General features: G+C 33.4%; 3 protein-coding genes across 7 annotated transcripts; 2 read left to right on the plus strand and 1 right to left on the minus strand.

Moving 5' to 3' along the window:
* The first annotated feature begins 3,504 nt into the window (after nt 1-3,504).
* Nucleotides 3,505-7,524, plus strand: LOC124837470 (silicon efflux transporter LSI2-like). 3 transcript variants are annotated; one of them, XR_015781775.1, is made up of 5 exons: nt 3,505-3,814; nt 4,023-5,269; nt 5,371-5,560; nt 6,591-6,689; nt 7,081-7,220. XR_015781775.1 is itself a non-coding variant. In XM_047312837.2 (4 exons), exons 2-4 carry the CDS (start codon nt 4,127-4,129, stop codon nt 7,341-7,343), a joined length of 1,596 nt encoding a protein of 531 aa, XP_047168793.1. In that variant the 5' UTR covers nt 3,538-3,814; nt 4,023-4,126; the 3' UTR covers nt 7,344-7,524. The 3 variants fall into 3 exon arrangements, 2 of the variants coding, with proteins under 2 accessions (XP_047168793.1, XP_087953860.1); XM_047312837.2 differs by lacking the exon at nt 6,591-6,689 and having other exon boundaries at nt 3,538-3,814; nt 7,081-7,524; XM_088097734.1 differs by lacking the exon at nt 6,591-6,689 and having other exon boundaries at nt 3,795-3,923; nt 7,081-7,524.
* A 726-nt stretch (nt 7,525-8,250) lies between these two features.
* LOC124837471 (Alpha-L RNA-binding motif/Ribosomal protein S4 family protein) lies at nt 8,251-11,320 on the minus strand. Its single transcript, XM_047312838.2, has 5 exons — nt 11,121-11,320; nt 9,938-10,080; nt 9,706-9,813; nt 9,002-9,076; nt 8,251-8,696 (listed from the first exon to the last, which is right to left on the minus strand). The coding sequence occupies exons 2-5, from the start codon at nt 10,069-10,071 to the stop codon at nt 8,465-8,467; spliced, it is 549 nt and encodes a 182-aa protein (XP_047168794.1). The 5' UTR covers nt 10,072-10,080; nt 11,121-11,320; the 3' UTR covers nt 8,251-8,464.
* Nucleotides 11,321-14,267: 2,947 nt separating this feature from the next.
* LOC124837467 (mitogen-activated protein kinase kinase kinase YODA-like) lies at nt 14,268-22,310 on the plus strand. Of its 3 annotated transcripts, none has more exons than XM_047312833.2 (12): nt 14,268-14,591; nt 15,459-16,216; nt 16,343-17,077; nt 17,190-17,277; nt 17,386-17,448; nt 17,722-17,882; nt 17,969-18,044; nt 18,853-18,912; nt 18,999-19,106; nt 19,262-19,501; nt 20,900-20,991; nt 21,106-22,310. In XM_047312833.2, the coding sequence occupies exons 2-12, from the start codon at nt 15,666-15,668 to the stop codon at nt 21,620-21,622; spliced, it is 2,691 nt and encodes an 896-aa protein (XP_047168789.1). In that variant the 5' UTR covers nt 14,268-14,591; nt 15,459-15,665; the 3' UTR covers nt 21,623-22,310. The 3 variants fall into 3 exon arrangements, with proteins under 3 accessions (XP_047168789.1, XP_087952653.1, XP_047168788.1); XM_088096527.1 differs by having other exon boundaries at nt 15,503-16,216; XM_047312832.2 differs by having other exon boundaries at nt 14,268-14,501.
* The last annotated feature ends 1,091 nt before the right edge of the window (nt 22,311-23,401 follow it).

The raw sequence follows: 23,401 nt of genomic DNA on the forward strand, positions 1-23,401 counted from the left end.
TTAAAATTTACAAGTAAAATAGTTTTACAAAAAAACTTCAATCTAATGTACCTTCGATTAGTCTATATGATTCAGAGTAAGAAAGAGTTTTCCATTGCAGAATCAATAGCATAGATGAATATCTTAAGTTAATGCTGTTATCCCGTAAACTTCAAGAAAGTGAAAATGAAAATATTAAAAAATATATTTAAGTTTAAATTAATTTTATAAAATGAAATTTATATCTTATGTTCTTAAAGTTTTAAATTTAATAAAAAATAAATAAATTTATCTTTTGTTTTTGTGTCTCGGGTCCACAAATAGTTCCCTGCACAACCCACACAATCTATAACTTTTCTCTTCACTTTCTCTCTATGGTTGTGAATGCCCCTGTTTATGTATTCATTTCGTTTTTCAAGCAACAACCATTATGTTAAAGCAACCAAAAGATTCACATGCTATAGAATATGAAGAAAATAACAACTTTGGTAACTTGTTCTCCATGCACTTTTTACATGTAGGTCGTTATATCACCAATTACATAAATTTTGATTATAAATATAAAAATACGTTGAAAGTTGAGTTTCATATTCAATAATGACAAAAATGTTGAGTTTCGTATGAAAAAAACCACAATCATTCAATTTTAATTTCGATTAAAAATAATATCACAGTGTCTTATATTGTTTTTAACTGTAAAAAGTTATAAAATTTAAAATTCTAACTTAATTATATTTAGATCTAATACCAATTTTGGTTCCAATTTTGTCAGCTTTATTCGAAATGATCATAATTTTTTTTATGTTTAATGTTCAGTACTGTCCTAAAGAATGTAGTTTATGTTCAATTTAGTCCTTTTTGCACACGGCGTTTAAATCGTTAACGGTGCATTGTCCAGCTGTGCAAAATCCAAATGAAATGGCATTTAACTGTCCACGTGGATTCCCTTTAGGCACGTGAGGTGGAAGGCAGGAAGAGGTCGAGCAGTGAGGGAGAAGAAGAAGGGAACCGAACAGCTAAAGGGGTGAGGCTACTGAACGGTGGAAGCACGAGAGCCGATCGGTTCGCCAGAGGGATTTGCGATTTAAGCTCGTGGTCCTGCAGATTTCTGGTTCTTGTGGTTTGCAGGTTTGGGGTTGGCGAGGATGATGGAGGTGTGTGCCGCGATGGCGCATTGAAGAAGGGAGAATGGTAGTAGTAGCAAAGACCATGGAGATTCCGCTGTTGGCTATGAATATTGTACGAAACTCGCGATTTAGGTTGGTGCTAGAGGAGGAAGACTCGTGATTTGCTGCAGGTTTGATGGCGTCGCGGATAGAGATGTGGTGGTTGCAAGTTCTCGCGTTGAGTGGAACAATTCTTATGGCGACGACGACCTGAAATAGGCTTTGCTGCGCAACGATGGTGGCGGCGTAAGGTTTTGGAAGCGCAAGAAAGATGATGAGCGAAAATGATGGTCTGGCGAGCTGAGACCCTGATTAGAAATACATTTTTAAAAATTAGGGCTTAGGTGGTGGAAAAGATGATGAGGTGCGAAGATGGTGGTTGGTCGTGACCATGACGCCGACGGTTAGGGTTAAGTGTTGGCTAGGGTTTATAGAGATATTAGGACTTCTAGAGATAGGAGATGACGATGACGTGTCAATAATGATGTGTCATTTATTACATAACTGGATAGTATACCGTTAACGATTTAAACGTCACATGTAAAAAGAACTAAATTAAACATAAATTATATTCTTTGGGATAATATTAAACAGAAAAAAAAATCATTTCAAATTTTCCAATCAAACTTGGGAAAAAAAAAGTATTAATCCTTAAATTTATGCATATAGCTATTTTTATGGTAGTTTTGGCTGTTTGTTATCTTGCATGAAAGAGAAGAAAAACAAAAACACTTTTTAAAATAGAATCAATACAGGGATTTCAAAACTAAGATTGGGTGTGATTGTGAGCCTGACACAGGCTACAGGACAGTCTGCAATAAATGAATTGCTGACAATTGCACTACTCTCTGCTTTCACAGCTTTTTAACACTTTTTCAACTTTCCTACCTTTCTACTCTCACACTTTTTCAACTTTCCTACCTTTCTACTCTCACACTCCAATCACTCCATTCTCCACCAATATTTTAAATATTTTATTTCACCATCTACTGTTATTTTTTTAGCTTATCCTCTGTCTCAGTATCTTCTTCTATCAAGGTATTATCTTTAATTATGTTATTATGTTTTTTTTTTATGTTGATTTTCTTGTACTGATAAGATACCTTTTAGATTTAGACATTAATTTAAAGGTTTAATATCTCATATTCCTATTTTTATTCAGAATTTGAAATTGGTCCCTTTATTTTTTGGCGTCTCAATTGGATCTTATTTTTGTTAATTTGATGAAATTGACGGAAAGAATATATTTGCATCAAATTAACAAAAATAAGGACCCAATTGATACGCCAACGAATAAAGAAACCTATTTCAAATTCTGAACAAAAATAAGGACACATTAAACCTAATTTAAATTATAATCTGAACCAACCTTTATCATTAATTTGGATATTCTTCTTTCTCTCCCTCTCTCTGAGTTCGTTGATTGCACAATTTGTCTCACCATTTCTATTACCTTGGTTTTGCATCCAAAACTTCCTTTTGTATTTACAGTATTTGTTCACATCAGGTTGAACTGTTCTTATCAATGTAGAAGAAGATTGCACAAGCTGCACACATACATAGCTATGCATTAGATGAACTGATATTTCTTTTTCATTGTTTTCTGATAAAATAACAATTTTTTAAAGTTAAAGGTGAAAACAAGTGAAGAAACCTAATTTTGTGAAGTGGGATTTCCACTATTTTTCAAAGGATGGTTGGCTAACTGAGGTACAATTGAAACAATTAAAAATGTCATCTTCTGGTTGACAGTGACTTTACCAATAAAGTTTCTGCTTTATTAACTCCAAGCTTCCAATATTTGGTGAAGAACAGCCCAAAAAACAGATGAAACCTACTCTACTTGGCTGATTTAAAAACAGATATGCAGTTCAAATCTCACGCCATGTATGAAAGGGACATGTTGTATGGTCTACACTATGCATTTATTCTAACCTTTTCACACTCTTTACATGAAAACTTCCAAAGCATTTTTTCTCATCAATCTTCTACGGTCTTTGTTATTAAATTTATGGAGAAAAATATATTCAAACATTAAACTCAATCCCCATCTTGGAGAAGCTCACTTTAAATCACCGCCATTTGTCTCTGCTCATAATGTCCACTAATTAAACAAAACATGTTCAACCCAATCAAGTTTCTTATGTATGTGTGCAAAGCAAAGTAGTTACAAGTTTTGTTTCTGTACTTCTAATTAGTCGGATATATTTAGAGTAATTATTGAAGCTCAAGATTAATATAACATCAATCATTGTATCAAAGAATTATAATTTGGAGACCGACAAGAGAAAAAAAAGAATACTTAATTGATTCTTGGAATTTTTCCTGGGAAGGTAGCAGCTCTGAGTGACAATGGTCTTTTTCAAGTTTTACTCTATGGTGATTTACATGGTGCGTGTAACATAATAGAATATAGGGTAACATTTCACCATGTGGATATGATAAATTATTAGTTGACGTGCGCGTGACCTGAAAAGACTGAAGATGCTTCAGTTTTGTTTCACTCCAACTCACCAAGATATTCCTCGACGTAATCCAATCTACAGCTACCAAGCTAATCTGTCATAAGAAAGCGAAGCACACAAAAGAAAAACACGTTGTTAGCCACAGAAAATTGATGCTTCTTAGTTAGGCCTCATTGTCTGTCCATGAAAACTTAAGTTTTATAGGTACGCTTTTCTGAAGGAAGAATGGATGAATTGTACACTCTTTTTTCTATATTTGAAACCTTTGACCTTACTTTTGTGCTGTTGGTAATTTGGAAAGATGACACTACGAGTAAATTGTTTGCTTTTGTCTTTGTATAGTACTCCACTCGCTTAACTGCTGATCTTTATTTTTTGCTGATGTTTAAGAGACTGAATTTTCATATTTCAGGAATTTTTCTCAGAGAGTGGTGTTGTATTTTGATAGTATAAAGTTGGAAGTATCGGTCTTTGGTTGGAACAAGGAACTTGTTGTTTGCTTGTTTAGTTGCAATAATGGCATTGGATCCTGTTCCAAAAGTGGTATTTGGTTTAATTGCATTTGCAATTTTCTGGGTCTTGGCAGTTTTCCCAGCTGTGCCGTTTCTACCTATTGGAAGAACTGCAGGGTCCCTCTTTGGAGCCATGCTTATGGTCCTATTCCAAGTTATTACTCCAGATGATGCTTATGCCACGATTGATCTTCCAATTCTTGGTCTTCTCTTTGGGACAATGGTTGTCAGTGTCTATCTTGAAAGAGCTGACATGTTCAAGTATATAGGGAAGTTGCTGGCTTGGAAGAGTAGAGGTGCAAAGGACTTACTTTGTAGGATATGTGTTATCTCTGCTGTCTCAAGTGCTCTCTTCACAAATGACACCTCTTGTGTGGTTTTGACTGAATTCATATTGAAAATTGCTAGGCAGCATAACCTTCCACCAACACCCTTTCTACTTGCCCTTGCTTCGAGTGCTAATATTGGGTCTTCAGCAACTCCAATTGGCAACCCCCAAAACCTGGTTATAGCTGTTCAGAGTAAAATATCATTTGGTAATTTTCTGGTTGGTATTCTTCCAGCTATGGTGGCAGGAGTTGTAGCAAATGCTACAATTCTTCTAATCATGTATTGGAAGTTATTGTCCGTTCATAAGGACGAAGAAGATTCAGGGGCAGAAGCTGTGGTAGAGGAGTATGATTCTCATCGGTTTTCTCCTGCCACTATGTCTCATTTTTCATCCTTGAATTCTCAAGAATGGAATTCCCATCTTGAAGCTATCAGTGTTCAGAACTCTCCTCAACAGATTCTAAGAAACCGATCAATTGCAAGTGAAATTATTGGGGTTTCGAGCAACACTTTTGATTCTGCAAGAATCTCAAGTTTACCAAGGGATGGAACAAATGGTGTGCCATCTCTGACAAAGGAGGAAACTAGTCCTACAAGTTCTTCAGCAACAGTGGATACACTAATTCACCCTTCCGAAAGAAAAAACAATCTTATCATAAGATGGAAGAGGGTACTGTGGAAATCTTGTGTTTACATCATCACAGTTGGAATGTTGGTTGCTTTACTTCTAGGTTTAAATATGTCATGGACTGCAATTACTGCGGCACTTGCCCTTATCGTTCTTGATTTCAAAGATGCTAGGCCATGTTTAGAAAAGGTTTTAATTTGATCTTTCTCTTTTCCTGTGTTCTCCTTGGAATGCTAAAAGTACTTCTGCTGTTCAAATATTTTACGTTTTTCTCTCTTCTCTTGGAACAGGTTTCATATTCACTTTTGATATTCTTTTGTGGAATGTTTATCACGGTAGATGGCCTCAACAAAACTGGGATTCCAAGTGCTTTGTGGGACATAATGGAGCCCTATTCTCACGTTGATCGGGCTAGTGGAGTTGCAATTCTTGCAATTGTCATACTTGTATTATCAAATTTGGCTTCAAATGTGCCGACAGGTAAGTGGACCTGGTTTTATTTTACTGACAAAATATTTATTATTTGTTCTGTTTGGGAGAGTAGTTATTCCAATGTCATGTGGATCTGTTAACATGGATTGTTAAATCTTCATCCTCCATGTTCCCTGAATTGAAACTTAAAAAGTTCTTGATTGCAAACTGCAAAGAAATCAAAGCAATGCATAAAATACTAGAATAGTATCATTTTACTTTATCTGTTGTGATATGAACACGCAAGAGGTAGTTCAGGTTTTTTACCTTCAAAGTGAAAAAAATAAATGTTCCGCAACTTTGACATAACTGATTGCTCCTCTGAAGTGAGAAAATGTGTAAAGTGAGCATATAAGTATGCTTCTATTGCTGATATTAAGTTAGTTGACAGTACAAGATGCTCGAATTCAAATTAACACTTGATGCATCCTTGCGTTTTCATGTTCATATTTACTCTGCACAGAGGAGTTAAATCCAACATAATTAGTTTTTTTTATAGGAAAGTATGGTTGTGAAGACAATTGTATATAGGGAGATATTGGTGTGAGACTTACTGAAAGATGTTAGAAATCAGTTTAGATGATTTGGATATGTGCCAAGAAAGTCACTGGAAGCACTGGTAATGAGTGTAGGTCGCATAACTTCTGCACTCTGGAAAAGGGTGGAGAAACTAAGAAGGAAATGGAAGAAATTATTGAAAGGAATTTCATGTTGAATAATATTCCTAAGAATTTGGTTTTTAGCCAAACTTAATAACATTATGTGATTAATTAGTTGGCTTCAGCCAGAGGATAAGACTATTATTGTTGTCGACTTTTTTTGTTGTAGACTTGTAGTCTTACGGACAATATTGATTGATTGCCATTTTCTTAAAACTGAGCATTTAGAATTGTCTATGCAATGATTGCATTCACTGAATACATATTTCCTGAAGCTTTAACTTATTGTGCAAAATCTATTGTCATTGAAACAGTAGGAATTATACTGTGAATGTGCACTAAAGAACGACATCTGGATTAAAGTTTTGATTGTTTATCAGTTTACAGTTTACTTCTTTGAGAAAATGTGAAGGATTGGCAACGAAATTTAACCGAATCGTATTATTCCCTAAAATCGAGAGATTGGATCTTCAACAGTGGTAAATTCCTAACAAGAGCAAATAATTTTAGATAAGCGTGGAATTTAGTTTTGTATTTTGATAGATATCTATTTAATTGTTTGTTTGTAAGAGACTTCTTTTTCTCTTTACCACTGGAAATCTTTGTAAACACATCATAAAGAGCAAGTATTTATGTTATGTATGTTTCAATTTGTCTTGATATCACATTAAACTTTTACCTACTATGCTTGAGGGGGTACTTGGTCAAACACCAATAGTAGATATTTTAGCTTTATTCATTCCTTGTCATATTCCTTTTGACTTGATATTGTCATCTGAACTAAACCTGTATCCATGATGGTGAAAGAATTTTGTTCTGATGATACATGACTATTTACTAAAGTTATCTGTTATTTGTGCTATTATCTAGTTCTGTTGCTTGGAGGACGTGTAGCAGCCTCAGCTGCTGCAATTTCCAAAGCAGATGAGAAGAAGGCATGGCTGATATTGGCTTGGGCCAGCACCATATCAGGGAATCTCTCACTGTTGGGATCAGCTGCTAACTTGATAGTGTGTGAACAGGCTATCCGTGCTCCAAACCTACCATACACGTTAACCTTCTGGAGTCACCTCAAATTTGGCATTCCTTCCACGATCATAGTCACAGCTATAGGTTTGACATTCATAAGATGATAATGCCATTCATGGAAAAAGGGCCTTGTAAGTTGAAGATGTTCAAACAAAACGAAAGAATGAAAAAACAGGGTTCTTGTCAATATGTTTTAACTTATGGATACATTATCAAGAAAATGGATGTTGATGCTTTGTTATCGATCGTTTATGCAAAATAAAATATGTGGAGATAGTTGCCATATGATGCTTTGGAATTTAGTAAGAAAAGGAAAAACAAATTCAAGTGTTCAAATAATTGAATTTTGCTTGTTCTTCTTTTATCATTATCATTATTTCCTACATTTTTGTTTCTTCTGTTTTTTTTTAAACATATTTAAGCTAAGCAAAAATTTATAGGGAAATTATGCAAATTATGGATGCTTCTTCTGATTTGCATATTCAGTACAGCCAAGTATGGGATGCAATGCAGAAGTAATGAAATCTGATTGCATATTATTGCATGGTGATTCTGTCCTTTGGATTCATAATGGTTCGTGTATGCCGTAGGCTGAAGATATTGAGATTCCTAGGCATGTTAAACATGTTTTGAATATCAAATCATCGTAGCAGTAAAAGATAAGTAAAATGAAATTACCATTGACATTCATACAACTTATTGTTTGTTCATAATGTTGTGTGGATTCAAGTCAAGGCTTTTATAACAAATTATTCTAAACGTTTCTGTGATGACGTACATGTAGTTTATCATTAATTCAGAAAATGAATTTTACTAACTAAAGAGGTAACAACACTGATGCCAACAAATTTTCCATTTTATTATAGAAGCTTGATTACGAGGAGACGCATCCGTGGTTAGAAAATATAATTGACTATCCAAGTTCAAACGATCTTAAAGTATGATCTCTAAACCAGAATTGGTCATCATTCACTTAAAATCCAAGCTGGGGTAGCTGTGATCGCTAAACAATTGAATGGAAAAATGCCGATAATTTTTAAACACTGATTCACTAATTTCCAGGTTCATTACATCATCATCAACTTAATCTGGTATGAATTTAGAATTTAAAATAATCCCATTAAAATCCAAGCCTGTCTAAACCACCGCCCGCAAGGAAAAAAAACTCATCCCAGATTTCATATTTTGAAAGCAAACCACAATAAGCTGACATTTAGCCTTCCACTTAATTCATTAAATCATAGTCATCCAATTTGTCATTGTACTGAAGCACCTTTCTCTTTATTTTGGATGAATCCACCCATGTAATGAAGTCTTCCATGTTCCTAGTTACAAGGAAAGCCGGGTCTGTCACCGTCTCTGGACCAACCCTTATATGCCCTTGCTCAATGTACGTGACAGCTTCTTTCAAGTGTTCAGCAAATTTTAATCGCACCAGAACAGTTGAGAGCCTACGTCTGCACAATGGAGAAAATCATTAAGTTTAAGAACATATGAGGGTAATATAATGCAAATAAGAAAAGTTAGTATCTTTTGAAGAAAACAAGTATTAATGCACGCAGTAACTTCCCTAAGATTATCTTCAAATTGATCCTAGTCATCCAGTAATGATTATTTATTAAACTGCATTCGCAAGTTATAATTGTTATATCTTCCACGTGATATACTTACCTTTGGACCCTCTAATGAGCAAAGTGCAAACGAATAAAATTAATCGCTCAATTTTCATTTTAAAAAATAATCAGCAGAGTATTATTTTTACCTACAGAAGGATGAGACAGTTAAGCGTTCACATAGTGTGATGCTTTGCCTGGTTGGAATAACGCCCATGTTGTAGCTGTCACCCAAAAAGGAGAAAAGAATGAGGAAGAAAATAATGGCACATTATTATATCAAATATTTTTCTCGTTTGTTTCAGGTTCATTCCAAGAACAAATAAAATGTGTTTCTTAAATCAATACAATCTTTCTATTGAAATTGTAAGGCTAACTTGCGCTTCTTGAAGTGGAGTTACATCTATTCAAATATTTTATACCAACTCAAAAGTTTTAGAGGAAAGTCATCACAAGAAACCAAAACCAATGGAGAATAATTGCAAATAGTTCACCAATTTTAATTATATTTTGATAGAAACTAATCTCTAAGTGAACTAGGAAGGACCCATTTGATGGGCTGCAGGAAGTTATTATTAGGAGTACAACAGTATGTTATACCAATAACTTATCTTGTACAAGGTATTCGGCATTAGTCATGTACTGCAAGATGGCAGATATGCATTACACAATTACAACTGGTAGAAGGTGTGAAATAAGTCAAATACTTTTGTCTATGGGACAGCAAATATATTGCAGTGATATATGCTTCCGAGTGATATATGACTTCCGTGTTCAGTGATATATTTTATTAATATATCAATTGATGTTCCATCATATGTTCACATACATGAGAGTGAAAAAATGAACTTACAGTTTTTCCAAAAGCTTGTCAGTCATGTCAATCCTAAAAGGATCCTTTGCGTCCATCTGTTTCAATATGTTAACTAGCTTCTGAACCATATGGCATAAACCTGAATATCTATCCATATTTGCATCATCCCAGAGTAAAAAAAACATAAGATGGGTCAACTAAAAGCTAATCTAAAAACAAAGGAAATTACACAGCTTTAAAAAATATAAATATAGTGAATTATGGATGATACTTTTTGTAATCGTCCCGTCCAGTAATGTGGTAGCGTTGCATAACCAAGTTCTCTCTTTGACCCCCTTCCCTCTTCCATTCCAAAAAATTTACCTTCTTCAAAAGCTTCTTTTCATGAAACTTTAGCTTCCTCATTCTTTTTCACTGTCATCATGAAACACAACTAAATAATCATTTCATAAAAAAATAGAAGAACTGTTCAATTTATGCATTGGTTATTTAACAGCAGCATAAATTGATGTACCAAGTTTGACACTTTCCTTCCACCAGCCACTAGTTGATTAGATAGACAGATGGATAGATAGAGCCAGAAAACGAGAGAGACTTATGCGCCAGATCTTAACCAGCCACTAGTGTGAAGTTAGCTAAACTAGAGATGTGGATGACCCAAAAGCAAGAACCAATAAGCTCTAATATCATTTTGATGAACTTCTATATAAGCACTCGGCAAAGAAGAAATACAAGAAAAAAATAAAGGAGGACCAAGCGTTAGAGAAGCTTATATAGAAGCTTCTTTTTTTCCCTCTAATAAATGCTTATAGAGAAGCTTACTGGTCATCGAAACATGCCGGAATTCACACCCAAAGCAAGCTTAAAGGAGGACCAAGCGTTGTAAGGAGTATTCTGGGCACACTTTAGTCAAAGGGGGGCATTCTTAACAATATTTTAAAAGGAAAACTAAACAGGGTGATTCAAATAGGATATATTCAACTAATAATACAACATCCAAAAATTGAGCACATACTACAGGGTAAAGCATGGAACACAGTGTTGTGTAAGAAGATCAATGAAGGACATACCCAAACCTGAAGTGTGTTGTGTAGTTTAGAGCGAAAAAAATGGATGGTATACAGTGTTAAAGATTTTCTATACAAACAAGGATTAATAAAAACTCATTTAACTTGGGATATGCCATGCGATCCCCACTCACTGTTCAGCTAAAGAAAGGCATACACAGACTTTGAGAATTGAAATACCTAGCTTGAACGAGAAGGACGTAAAATGAAAGGCAAATTAAGTACTTTTCGAATACCCTATTTATCTGTCCAAAAATCACGTTGTATAATAAAACTGAACGAGAAGTTTATCAAACTAAATGATTCATTGAAGCAAGAAAATCCTAGAACTAAACCTTTCATCGAAAAAAGGAAACCCTAAAAAGCGGGGAATTTGAAAAAGATTACCCGTCACTTGGCTTCTTTGGCGGTTGTCTGGACTAACTTGGTAATAGAAAGAGAGCAGTGGCGATGAGAAAACAACACAGCGGCGGCTAGAGAAAGAAGAGAGGACAAAACGGCAGCGCTATGCGGCGGCCAGAGTGAGGACTTGGAACTGCAGGAGGACCAAAGCTGGGAGAGAGGTTTAAATTTGAGTTAAATTTAGGATTCTTTAATGTTTGATTTTTAACTTATATATGTCTATTTTTTATTTTAAATAGAGTAATAAATCATATTTTTAGGTGAATGTTTTACAAAATTAACAATTTTTTTTATCTTATGATTTCCGTAATTTGAATCTTTAAAATTTTAATTAGTTGTAATTTTTGGTTTTAAATTGTTTGCTAAGTTATTATGCTATAAACTTTTAATCATAAACTAGTCCGAATACGTATAGGGTAATTTTTTTAATTATAGTGTAAAGTATACAATTAAAACTATAAAATTATATGTCACAATAATAAATTAGGTAATACAATAAGATAATAATATATCTCTCAATTAATCTTAGTATCACCTCATTAATAAAAAATTAAATAATATTTTTTTTAAAAAAATCCAATAATAAAGACTTAATTGGAATTTTTTAAAATTTATTAAAAATTTAAATTTTGATTACGGTTTAAATTTATAATAAAATATGCAACATATGTATATAAAATAGTAATATTTTATTAATTTGTATAATACTTGTAACTTTTATTAAAGTAACTAATACTTATGATCAATCATTATTATACAAATTATTAAACCAAGATAATTAATTGCGTTTGTAAACATAAAAGTTATAAAAGGTACACACACATATATATATATGGAGTTTATATAGAAAATATGTAATTAATAAGGAGTTTTTCTATTGAAATTTTATGGTATTTTTAGAAAAAATGAGAAAATAATATAAAATTTTAAATATTTATTTTTAATTAAATTCATATTAAACATTTTTATAAACTTTAACATATTATACTTGAAAATCTATTAATTATTTTTTATTAATTTTATTTAAAAAAATAGATACTATATTAAATCCATAACAAAAATTATACTTTACAAATTTCTTTCAATGAATAAGTCATTTAAAAAATAGAAAAATAGAGTATATAACAAAAATCCATTAAAAAAATATAAATCAAACTCCTTTCAACAAATAAATCATTTTTTAAAGTCATTTTCCTCTCTTGTATTTTTCATCACTAATTATCTTATACTTTTCTCTATTTTATTATTTTGTTCACATTTCTCTTTTATTTACCTATCATCCAAATTGAGCACAGAGCCCTATCAAACAATAGGGTGTTCAAATAGAAAACTATTTGGAAGTTTGTGATACTATTGTGGTGTGCACCGAAGTATCTTTTTCATTCAATAAATAAACATTATATTTTAAATGAAAAAGATTACTAAAGTAAACTTTATCTATTCTAATACCTTTCATATGCATACCTATGATTTAGATGTTGATCCATATATTCAAGTGGCTTAACTGTTTACCATTTATAATTTTATACTCACACACATATGTTAAATCTTAAATCATATTATTATTATTATTCTAAAATTCGTATCACCGTCACTCTTCTCTTTTAAGCCTAAACTTTATAATTTAATATACAAAGGTGGCAACTAAAATCATAAAAGCATGATTTTCTCTTTCGGCTTTAAATATTAGCAATCTGATACCTTCGGTTTGAATGTGTAAGATGTTGTGTCAAATTGAACGACTTTTTCTGGCTAAAGACTACATTCCATAATTTGATTCCTCTCACAAACAATTATCCAACCAAATTCATTGTATTTTGTACTAATATAATAAACCATAAGTTATATCATCTATGTTATTTTTGCACAGTTAAACAATAATAAAAATTAAATTCAACATCTCATGATGTTTCCTTTGGTTAAAGTATTTGTAATACATGAATTTAACCAAACACTTAAAAGATTTTAGTTCAATTCAAACTAACCACATGTCTCAATTCGACGTATATCTTACATTCAAAATTGAATCAACAAAGAAAAGAGTTAAAATTACAATTAATATTGTGTTTTCTAAAATATAAAATGAATTTTAAAAATAGTTTTTGTATTTCTAACTTTATTGTATTGTCTAAGCTGTGATTTTATTTATATTATTATTAGTAAAAATTCATGTGTATTAGTTTTTTTATGACAATAGAAAATAATAATACTATAACTATAAAAAAAATATAAATATTATTTTTGTTATAGATATTTTTTATTTATTTTTTATGTAATATTTTACTATAAATAGTTATTTTAATTTATAAAATATTAAATTTTAAAACAGGTTGAATTTTTAAAAAAATATGAAAACAATTACTTAAAGGATAAAATTGATAAACAATTACTTAATAAAAGGTAAAAGTAGAAAGTAGATGTGTACATTAAAATGGAATTTCCTAATAGAAAATTTCATTTATATAATAGTATAAATATGACCGTATAGATAATGTCCAAGTTAATGTATAATTTTATCCTTAGTTTAAAGGTATCTCGTATTAATTATTTTTTCATGAAATACCATTAATAAAGCTTTTCTTTAATTTCCATAATCAGAAACATTAGTTTTTAATACTCGACGAAAGGTAGTATGATTTCTTTGGAAATTTTGTACTATGGATCAAATTTCAAACATAATATACATTTTTACCTTATGCAAGAAAGTGAGAGCACCATAATTAATCAATGTTATTTACAAAAGTAATTTGAGAAAAAAAAACATTAATATAGGATAAATTAACTATTAATTTACGAAATAACTTTGTTAATGGTATTTCATGAAAAAATAATTAATACAACATACGTTTCAATTAAGGATGGAGTTATGGTTTTATTTTTTCTAATGGGATAGTAGATAATTGAATTTTATAATAATCTAAAATAATTTTAAAAACAATTAATATAGAATAGAATCAATATTTTAAAAGTAAAATTTTAAAAATATTGGGTGTTTGAATGAATTAGTGGAGCTAATATGTTTTTTAATGTCCGCAGTATGTTTGGAAGGGTTCAAATGAAACGTGGTAATTGGCAATTAATATTTATATCAAGTAATTATTTTTAATTATTATTAAGAAGAATGAAGTAATCATCAGTTGTGAACACTGATTGAGACGGAGGAGACCCCTTCTTCACTCTGTCTCACTTTCTCTTTCCTTCTGTACGCGATCTCTTTCACTTACTTTCAATTGCGAATATTTTCCCTACAAATCACTGCAAAATCCTTCTCTGTTTGTTGCATTTTGGGTCCCTGTGGGTCTCTTTCCCGGAGCACCCAACGCTTCAGAGAATTTCCCCACTCAGATTCGAGCTGAAATTTGCACAGTGAGTTCAGTTCAATTCAGAGTTGATTAAGTCTCCTCCTTTCCACCATTTTAGGTTACCCTTTTCCTGATTTTACTTCACGATCATCAGGTTAGTCGATTTAGCTGTTTTCTTTGCTCAATCATGTCTTAGTGGAACTTTGTTTTCAGGTGCTTCTTTTAACAATGGATTCTTAGTGCTTCCTGGGATCCTGAAATTTTTTGTGGAATTGGGGTAGGGGGGAGATTAGGAAATTGGAATTTTTCTTGTGATATTTTTCTGGGGACGTGGGGGAATCTAGGTATTTAGACGCAAAAAGAAAATTATTACCATGTATAGGTTAATTTTGATTAAGAGCTGGGTATCAGTTGTTGAGTTTCATCCTTGATTCCTCCTTTCTTTTAGACTCGTAAGTTAGAATAGGATATATGAATTTTGCATTGAAGTTGGAAAATGACAAAATTTGAGCTTATGAAGGATATTGAATTGGTCCAGTCTTTAAAAGTTAATCAAGTTTTGGGAGTTCTATAATCTACATACAAGGCACATGTACAAGTAATGACTAATGATGTCATGTTGTATTGATTATTTCGTGTACTTAGAGGTTGATGTTTAGAATATATAGCAGATATATTTTTATTGAGAATTGGAAACTGGAGACCAATTATTTGATGGAACTGTATTGTTTAATTTAAGTGATTGGTAATTAGTTTATCCTTTGTCATAGATCAGGTATTTGGTGCTTTTTGTACCATACTTGCTGACTAATGTTAATTACTAGTTAATAGTTGCGTTATGAACTATAAATACTGAATTGTTAGCTTCTTCTATCACTTTGAACTGCTTGTTACGGACTTATTGATTAAGAATTGGCATGCATGCATGTTCTGAAGAATTTGGATATAATATATAAATTTATGACTTAAAAAGTATCTGCATCTTTTACTGATTTGAAGTACATGTTTTTCTCTGCTGCAGGTTTTTGAAATATTTTTGAATAACTGATTCCTGTCTCTCTAAAGGTGCTGCTTTGGAATTTGTGATTCTCCTACTTTTAAAGGTTTGATGGCTGCATCATGGCTTTGGTAACTCTGTCTACTGATGTGAAATGATAGATTTTTTTAACTATTACTGGGATCCTTTTAAGAAATTTGCTGGGCACATTTCAATTGATAAAATACAAATATGCTTACATGGTGGGGAAAATCATCATCAAAAGAAAGCAAGAAGAAATCAAATAAGGAAAGCTTTTTTGACACACTGCACCGGAAATTAAAAATTTCATCTGAAGGTAAACTAAGCACTAGATCTGGAGGATCCCGTAGAAATTGCAATGACACAGTTTCAGAGAAGGGGGATCGATCTCCGACTGAATCAAGATCACCTTCACCTTCCAAAGTGGCTAGGTGTCAAAGTTTCATTGAAAGACCTCATGCTCAGCCACTTCCTCTTCCTGGTCTGCACCCTTCAAGTGTAGGCCGAGTAGATTCTGAAATTAGTATTTCATCAAAATCAAGATTGGAAAAAGTCTCCAAACCATCATTATTTCTTCCACTTCCGACACCTGGATGCATCCGTTGTAAACCAAACCCTGCAGATTTGGATGGAGACTTGGTCACTGCTTCAGTCTTTAGTGATTGCTCTGCTGACAGTGATGAGCCACACTCACACAGTCGTAGTCCTTTAGTGGCTGACTGTGAGATTGGGATTAGAACTGCTGCTGGCAGTCCTTCCAGGTAGCTTCCTCAAACTATAATGTACTTCTTACGTATACATGTCTTGGTTATTTTGTGATCACAATATTATATATATATATATATATATTCGTTCTCCTATACTCAAAAGTTGCTTTGTTTCTGAAGCTCAATGCCCAAGGATCAGCCAGTTGTCGCTTCCCAGCTCAATTCAGCAGGAGTAAAAAAACCAGGAAGTATTCTAAGTAATCATACATCTTCTACTTCACCAAAACGTAGGCCTTTACGCAACCATGTTCCAAATCTTCAGGTTCCTCCTCATGGTGCCTTCTACAGTGCTCCAGATAGCTCCTTGTCAAGTCCATCAAGAAGTCCACTGAGAGCATTTGGCACAGATCAGGTGTTGAATTCTGCTTTTTGGGCCGGAAAGCCATATTCAGAGGTCAACTTTGTTGGATCTGGACATTGCTCTAGCCCAGGTTCAGGTCACAATTCTGGACATAATTCAATGGGAGGGGACATGTCAGGACCTTTATTTTGGCAACCAAGCAGGGGTAGTCCAGAGTATTCTCCTGTACCTAGTCCCAGAATGACTAGCCCTGGTCCTAGCTCTAGAATTCAGAGTGGAGCTGTCACACCTATTCATCCCAAAGCCGGCGGAACACCCATTGAATCACAGACAGGAAGGGTTGATGATGGGAAACAGCAGACTCATCGTTTGCCACTTCCTCCTTTGTCAGTCTCCAATTCCTCACCATTCTCTCATTCAAATTCTGCAGCAACATCTCCGTCTATGCCAAGAAGTCCTGCTAGAGCAGATAATCCAGGCTCTGGCTCACGTTGGAAGAAAGGAAAGCTGCTTGGTAGTGGTTCATTTGGACATGTCTATCTTGGCTTCAATAGGTATGTACATTAGTTAAAATGTTCTTAATTTCATATTTTATTCTTTTCCCCTTCATTTCTCTATATGCATCTTAATTAGAAATACTTTGTTTATGATGTTTCTGTTTTTCAGTGAAAGTGGCGAAATGTGTGCAGTGAAGGAGGTTACCCTGTTTTCAGATGATCCCAAGTCAATGGAAAGTGCTAAGCAATTTATGCAGGTAAATTGATTTCCCTTCAAATCCAGTTAATTTCATGCAAGTAAGTGCAATTTTGTATAGTTCTGAGTTGAATTTGACATTGAGAACCCATTTAAAATTTACTGGCAGGAAATTCATTTATTAAGCCGTTTACAGCATCCAAATATTGTCCGGTATTATGGTTCTGAAACAGTAAGTTCTCTCCTTCACTTCTGGTTTAGAAAACCATACTGACAATACGTGATAGCATTCCGATTCTGATGTTTACCTCTCTGAGAGTGCTGATGACTATTGTTAATTTTTGCTCTAGACTGTCACTTCTAATATATGCATGATATTCTTGATTTTTAGTTATAGAATATTTGTTTCTGGTGGTTTATCTGATAGCATAGTGGTGTGGAAATTTTTGAGCAGTATTTGTTAGTGTGGTTCCTTGTAAAGACTTGTGAATTATCCCTTAAACAGGTTGATGACAAGCTTTACATATACCTTGAATATGTATCTGGTGGCTCCATACACAAACTTCTTCGAGAATATGGGCAGTTTGGAGAACTAGTTATTCGTAGCTATACTCAACAAATTTTGTCAGGGCTTGCTTATTTGCATGCTAAAAATACTCTCCATCGGTAAACTAAGTAATCTATTCGTGAGTTAAATGTTTTATTTTGTGCTGTTCTGGTGTCTATCTCTAAATTTGCTTTTATATGTGAAGGGACATCAAAGGAGCAAATATACTGGTAGATCCAACTGGTCGGGTCAAGTTGGCCGACTTTGGCATGGCAAAACATGTAAGCTTAGAGATGATAACTATCTGGTTTCCATTATATCTGCATTTAAGCTTAAGTAGTTAGATATGAACTTTGAATTTAGATGTATAGTGAAATTATAAATCTGTTGGACTCCAGAAATAGGCTCATTGAATTCCAAATAAACTATAGGAACAGTCTAGCTTTTAGACCAGATTTGAGTACAATCATCAACAAACACTTGGTTCCCCCTAGTACAATGTTTCCGTTAGGATCTAATTGCATGATGAGACTTGGATTCCAAATTAGAATTATGGGATTTTAATGTGACAGCTCTTTAGCTTTCCAACAAAAAGCAAGGTTTTTGTGGTATAATTCTCCCAAGGTTGTTATCAATTGTATTAGAGCTTTAAAATGTCTTAAGAAGATGTGGAGATGGGATCCCCCAAAATATCTAAAGAGAAAACGTAAGAATTAAAAAAGGAGCGGAAAAATAATTCAAATTAATATTGAAGAGGGGTGCTGATTAACCAGAATGAAGAACCTAAAGTAATAAATACCCAAGAATATTAGAACCTTTTCTGAATCTACTTTGTGGACTACCAACCTTCTGTATCGGTGATGGTATGATTTGTGTGCAGTCCTTGTCTCTACTAGTTAAGATCTGAACAAACTCCAACATTGAAGACAAACACACCATCGGCAAAGGCATTGGATTTTTCTGTTTCTAGAGTTCAGTGTTTTGTTTTTGTGCATAGTTGGCATTGAGATTGCATCTGGTTTTATCATTTTATAATCCAAAGATTGCATAACTTGTCCTGTCTGGCTTACATCCTTACATAATTTTCAGATAACAGGGCAATCGTGTCCATTATCATTCAAGGGAACCCCTTACTGGATGGCTCCTGAGGTTCTAATATTTCTAGATCTGTTTTTTTATATTCTAATTATGTTTTAGTTTTTGTGACTCAACCTCGTTGCTTTCTGATGATTCAGGTTATAAAGAACTCTAATGGATGCAATCTTGCAGTAGATATATGGAGTCTTGGATGCACAGTTTTGGAAATGGCTACTACCAAACCTCCTTGGTTTCAGTATGAAGGGGTTAGTAACTTATGTCGATATATCAGACCTTATATTAATTTCTTTTATCCTTTACTTAAATATTTATTTGAAGTATTTTATATTTACAAAGAACTGAAGATAATTTTATTATAGACATTACACTCTTGTAAACTATTTGCATGCTATCATAACAGGTTGCTGCCATGTTCAAGATTGGTAATAGCAAGGAACTCCCAACAATCCCAGATCATCTCTCAAATGAAGGAAAAGATTTTGTTAGGAAATGTCTTCAGCGCAACCCATATGATCGCCCTTCAGCAAGTGAATTATTGGACCACCCTTTTGTAAAACTTGCTGCACCTTTGGAAAGACCTATTCTGGTTCCTGAAGCATTGGATCCTGTTTCTGGGGCTACACAGGGAGCAAAATCTCTGGTATATGCCTATTTTAAAACATAAATTGTTTGAAACTCAGTTTTGTTTGTGTAGTATGTCCATGTTAGCATTGATGGGTAGCTTGTTTGTCTGTCAATGCATGTTATGCCGCATGTGTATCAAACTATTGCACTTCTTTATTTGTCTACACGATAGAACAAAATTGGAAGCATTTGCTTATGAAACTGTGATGCTGATTTTTGTTCTTCATTCTGTTACATTCTCATGATTGATTTAAATGTTTTTGGCATGCCTATTATATATAGACATGGTCTGGGCAAAAGGCATGTATAATTGTTTAATCTGAGTCCAGATTGTAGGGGTATTTGCAGGATCTATATCACTTCCTCTTTCGTGTATGTGATAGAACTGGATCATAATATAGAAAAGAAATGGAATGTTATATTGATAGAAACCTGTCTCTTGACCGGCAGGTTATGGTATGCTTGGTTTAGAAAAGAAAGTAAGATGATTTTATAAGTTGTTTGGTTGTGTTAGAAGTGTAAAGAAATAAAAGGGATATTCATATAAAATGAAACAAACATACTCAATTAGAAAAATAGCTGTATTACGATTAAGGGTACTTTTGTCTTTTTCCATGAAATAGTTGTATGAAATAAACCCCTTTCTCTCATTTTCTTTGCAAAATGAAGGCAAAGAATAATCCCACGCCCATTTAGTGTTTTTTTTTTTCGCTCCTTTTTGTCTTAGGTGTTTGAAAGACCTAGGCTCAACCTCTCAGTTGTACTGCCAAAACCGAAGACCCACCCCAATTCTCCCCTTTTCTCTTCGGTACCCTCCTTTCATTTACGGATCTAGCCCACTGGTTGACAGTCCGGCTGTCAGACTAATTATGGCTGTCAATTCATAACAGTTGCTAAGTGATTCTGGCCTCAGAGTTATCTAATAGTTTGTTGCCATGGAAATTGTTCTTGCATGAGGCAGCATGAGTGGTGCAGAAGGAAAAGGCAGGGAGAGTAGCTTGAGACAAAATGTGGTTTAGGAAATTATAAAATAATAGTTGGAGCATAATAGATGTTCGTTGGTTTATAAATTGTATTACCATTGCGTCAGATCATGCTAGAATTTTGTTATAGACTTGGTGAATGGATGGACTTCGGTGAATGGATGGACTTCAGTTAAAGGGATTGTTGAAATCTTAACAATTGCGATATTGATTATTTTAATTGCAACGAAAATTTTGTATAGCATTTATTTCTCTAAATTGTAGGCTCTACAGTATTTCTGGTTTAAGTCTGTATGTGAACTAGCTTTCAAACGTCATATCTTATCTAAATTTCTTGTATCAATGGAACCATACATATTTGCATCTCATTTTATTTCTCCTTATATCTTATGTTATCATAATAATTTCATGCATCGTTTATAAATTTTCAGGCAATTGGACAAGCAAAGAATCTTTCTACCTTGGATTCAGATAGACTTGCTGTTCATTCTTCAAGATTTTTGAAAATTAATCCTCATGAAAGGTTTCTCTCTCTTCCTCTCCCACTCACACCACAAACACACACACACACACGGAAATGTGCATACAAGACTGCTGACTGTCAATGGTAATCTGAACTTTTGTCATTGGTCTCCAGTGAAATCCATATTCCAAAGAATATATCTTGCCCCGTATCTCCCATTGGAAGCCCACTTTTAAGGTCAAGATCACCACAGCACAGGAATGGGAAAATGTCTCCTCCTATATCCAGCCCACGAACTGCTTCTGGGGCATCCACACCTCTCGCTGGTGGCAGTGGGGCCATTCCTTTTGGTAATCACTCTAAACAGTTAATTTACTTTCAAGAGAGTTTTGGAAGCATCCCTAAGTCCTCAAATGGTGTGTACGTTAATGGCCCTGCTCATCATGACTCAACTGTTGACATTTTTCGAGGAATGCAAATAGGGTCTCACATTCCATCAGAGCTGGTTTCCAGTGAAAATGATGTTCTGGTTAAGCAGTTTGCAAGGCCTCCTCATGCAGAGCCATATGATTTTCAGTCAGTCTTGGCAGATCGTGTTGGCCGGCAGCTGCTGCGTGAACATGTTAAGATTAACCCATCCCTTGATCTCAGTCCCAACTCATCTTTGCTAAGCCGCCCAAATGGTTTATGACATCATGATCTTTTCCTGGGCCACTCTTCTGAGCAGCTGTTGAAGTTTCTCAGAATACCTTTTGGTCATGACGATATGTTCATTGTTCTGTTTGCGAGAATATAATTATACAATAAGGAGCCAAAGCACAAGAGAATCATTGTAAATAACTTTGCGACGGAGAATAGGCTGCACCGGGCACCATAGTGCATTTTTCATGGCTTCAGGCTCGGGCTCGTGGAGTTCATCCATTTGTGCCACAACATTAAACTTTCTGACAATTTGTCCATATCAAGCAATCAACTCACACTAATCTCACTTGTTGGCAAAGAGGAACTTGTTATTGTATGTATCATATTGAAGATGCTGCATCTGCATGAGATGTTTCTCTCCTGCACTTGAGATACTAGAAATGACAGAGTTCGTGCAATGACAAATGCATCTCCTGGAATTGGAACACCAGAGAAAGGGTTAAAATTGATACAAAACTTAACTTGTAGACTATGTTTTTTTGGAGGATAGACATTGTTGTACAGTAGATAGGAAACTGTATTGTGATTATTCTGAATTTAGGGATGGGGACCTCGTTTCCATTGTGGGCTTAAATGTATTATTGTCATTGCGTACTCTACTACTGGATCTGCTCTGTACATTATTGTTCAACAGCAAAGTGGAAGAAATATGATCTTATGATCCTCTTATCGGTTAATACAGGAGAGTACTTATAAAGAAAACAAACTTAGATATGTTTAGTCCTATAAAATAAGCGCGTTCATTCTGTCTGAAGATTTTTTTCTTAAAATCTTCATCTTTCAAAATTTTAAAATTAATGATTTTAGTCTCTATACAAATAAGTGATTTTGGTTTTGGTATTTTTTGAATATATTTATTTAGTTTAATCCTTCAAAATTTTGATGATACTACTTTTGGTCCTTAAAGTTTATTTTATGGCTGATAAATGACATGTTTTTTTGGAATCAAGATGTTACTTGGAGGTACATACACTGATTAGTAATAGTAGAATTTCAACTTTTTTAAAACTGAAAACTAAAGAAATTTTTATATGCAGGTCGAAAATCCAAACTATTTAAACTACAAAACTAAAACTTTAAACTAAAGGTTCTGAGACAACTATTTGGTGACAAGTACTTAATTTAGATGTAAAATAGTATTAAATCCTTTGAAATTTGAAAGTAAAATATTTAATTTAATTGGTTTTTAATCGATAATCCCAGTAAATACTAATTCTGAAACAGATTCTTTAAAATAAAATGAATTCTTTCAACTTCCAGAAATCCAGTCAAATAACTATTTCTTTAAATAATGAATAATTCAATGTTAAGAAAAATAATGATAGCAACAATCTTTAATTTTTAATGAAATTTAATTTTTTAATTAGTGTGGAATCCATATTTATTTGTAGTGACTCTTTTCCTCCTCTAAATAAGCATAGATAATTTGTTTTCTTTTTATTTCTATCTATCCAAACACATTTTTGTATACTTGACTTCTCATTTACTATTATCATTCTTATTTATTTTCATATACGTCAACAAAAGCATAATTCATATTCAAGTACTAAGAATTCTAATAAAATCATGCATAAGTAAATCTTTGTCAAAATTACTAAAAAAAAATAGTATTTATACTATATGAATAGACTGGGCTATGCATACCCATCGATTGACCACACGAACGGTTTTTTACAAACGAATCGTTTGGCGTAAAGACTAATTTTTTATTAGCAAATTAAAACATACTTAAACAATGATGAATGTGATTGGGTCTACATTAATCCAA

Source organism: Vigna umbellata, chromosome 8 (genome assembly GCF_029865625.1).
Source record: "Vigna umbellata cultivar VRB3 chromosome 8, Vumbellata_1.0, whole genome shotgun sequence".
Taxonomy (NCBI): domain Eukaryota; kingdom Viridiplantae; phylum Streptophyta; class Magnoliopsida; order Fabales; family Fabaceae; genus Vigna; species Vigna umbellata.

Coding starts and splice junctions, on each gene's coding strand:
- LOC124837467 (XM_047312833.2), top strand. CDS start 15,666: ATGCTTACATGGTGGGGAAAATCATCATCAAAAGAAAGCAAGAAGAAA. Junction 18,913..18,998: donor CTTACTGGATGGCTCCTGAG/GTTCTAATATTT, acceptor CTGATGATTCAG/GTTATAAAGAACTCTAATGG. Junction 19,107..19,261: donor CTTGGTTTCAGTATGAAGGG/GTTAGTAACTTA, acceptor CTATCATAACAG/GTTGCTGCCATGTTCAAGAT.
- LOC124837470 (XM_047312837.2), top strand. CDS start 4,127: ATGGCATTGGATCCTGTTCCAAAAGTGGTATTTGGTTTAATTGCATTT. Junction 5,270..5,370: donor CTAGGCCATGTTTAGAAAAG/GTTTTAATTTGA, acceptor CTCTTGGAACAG/GTTTCATATTCACTTTTGAT. Junction 5,561..7,080: donor GGCTTCAAATGTGCCGACAG/GTAAGTGGACCT, acceptor GCTATTATCTAG/TTCTGTTGCTTGGAGGACGT.
- LOC124837471 (XM_047312838.2), bottom strand. CDS start 10,071: ATGAGGAAGCTAAAGTTTCATGAAAAGAAGCTTTTGAAGAAGGTAAAT. Junction 9,814..9,937: donor GGACGGGACGATTACAAAAA/GTATCATCCATA, acceptor AAATATGGATAG/ATATTCAGGTTTATGCCATA. Junction 8,697..9,001: donor ACTGTCTCATCCTTCTGTAG/GTAAAAATAATA, acceptor TCCATTGTGCAG/ACGTAGGCTCTCAACTGTTC.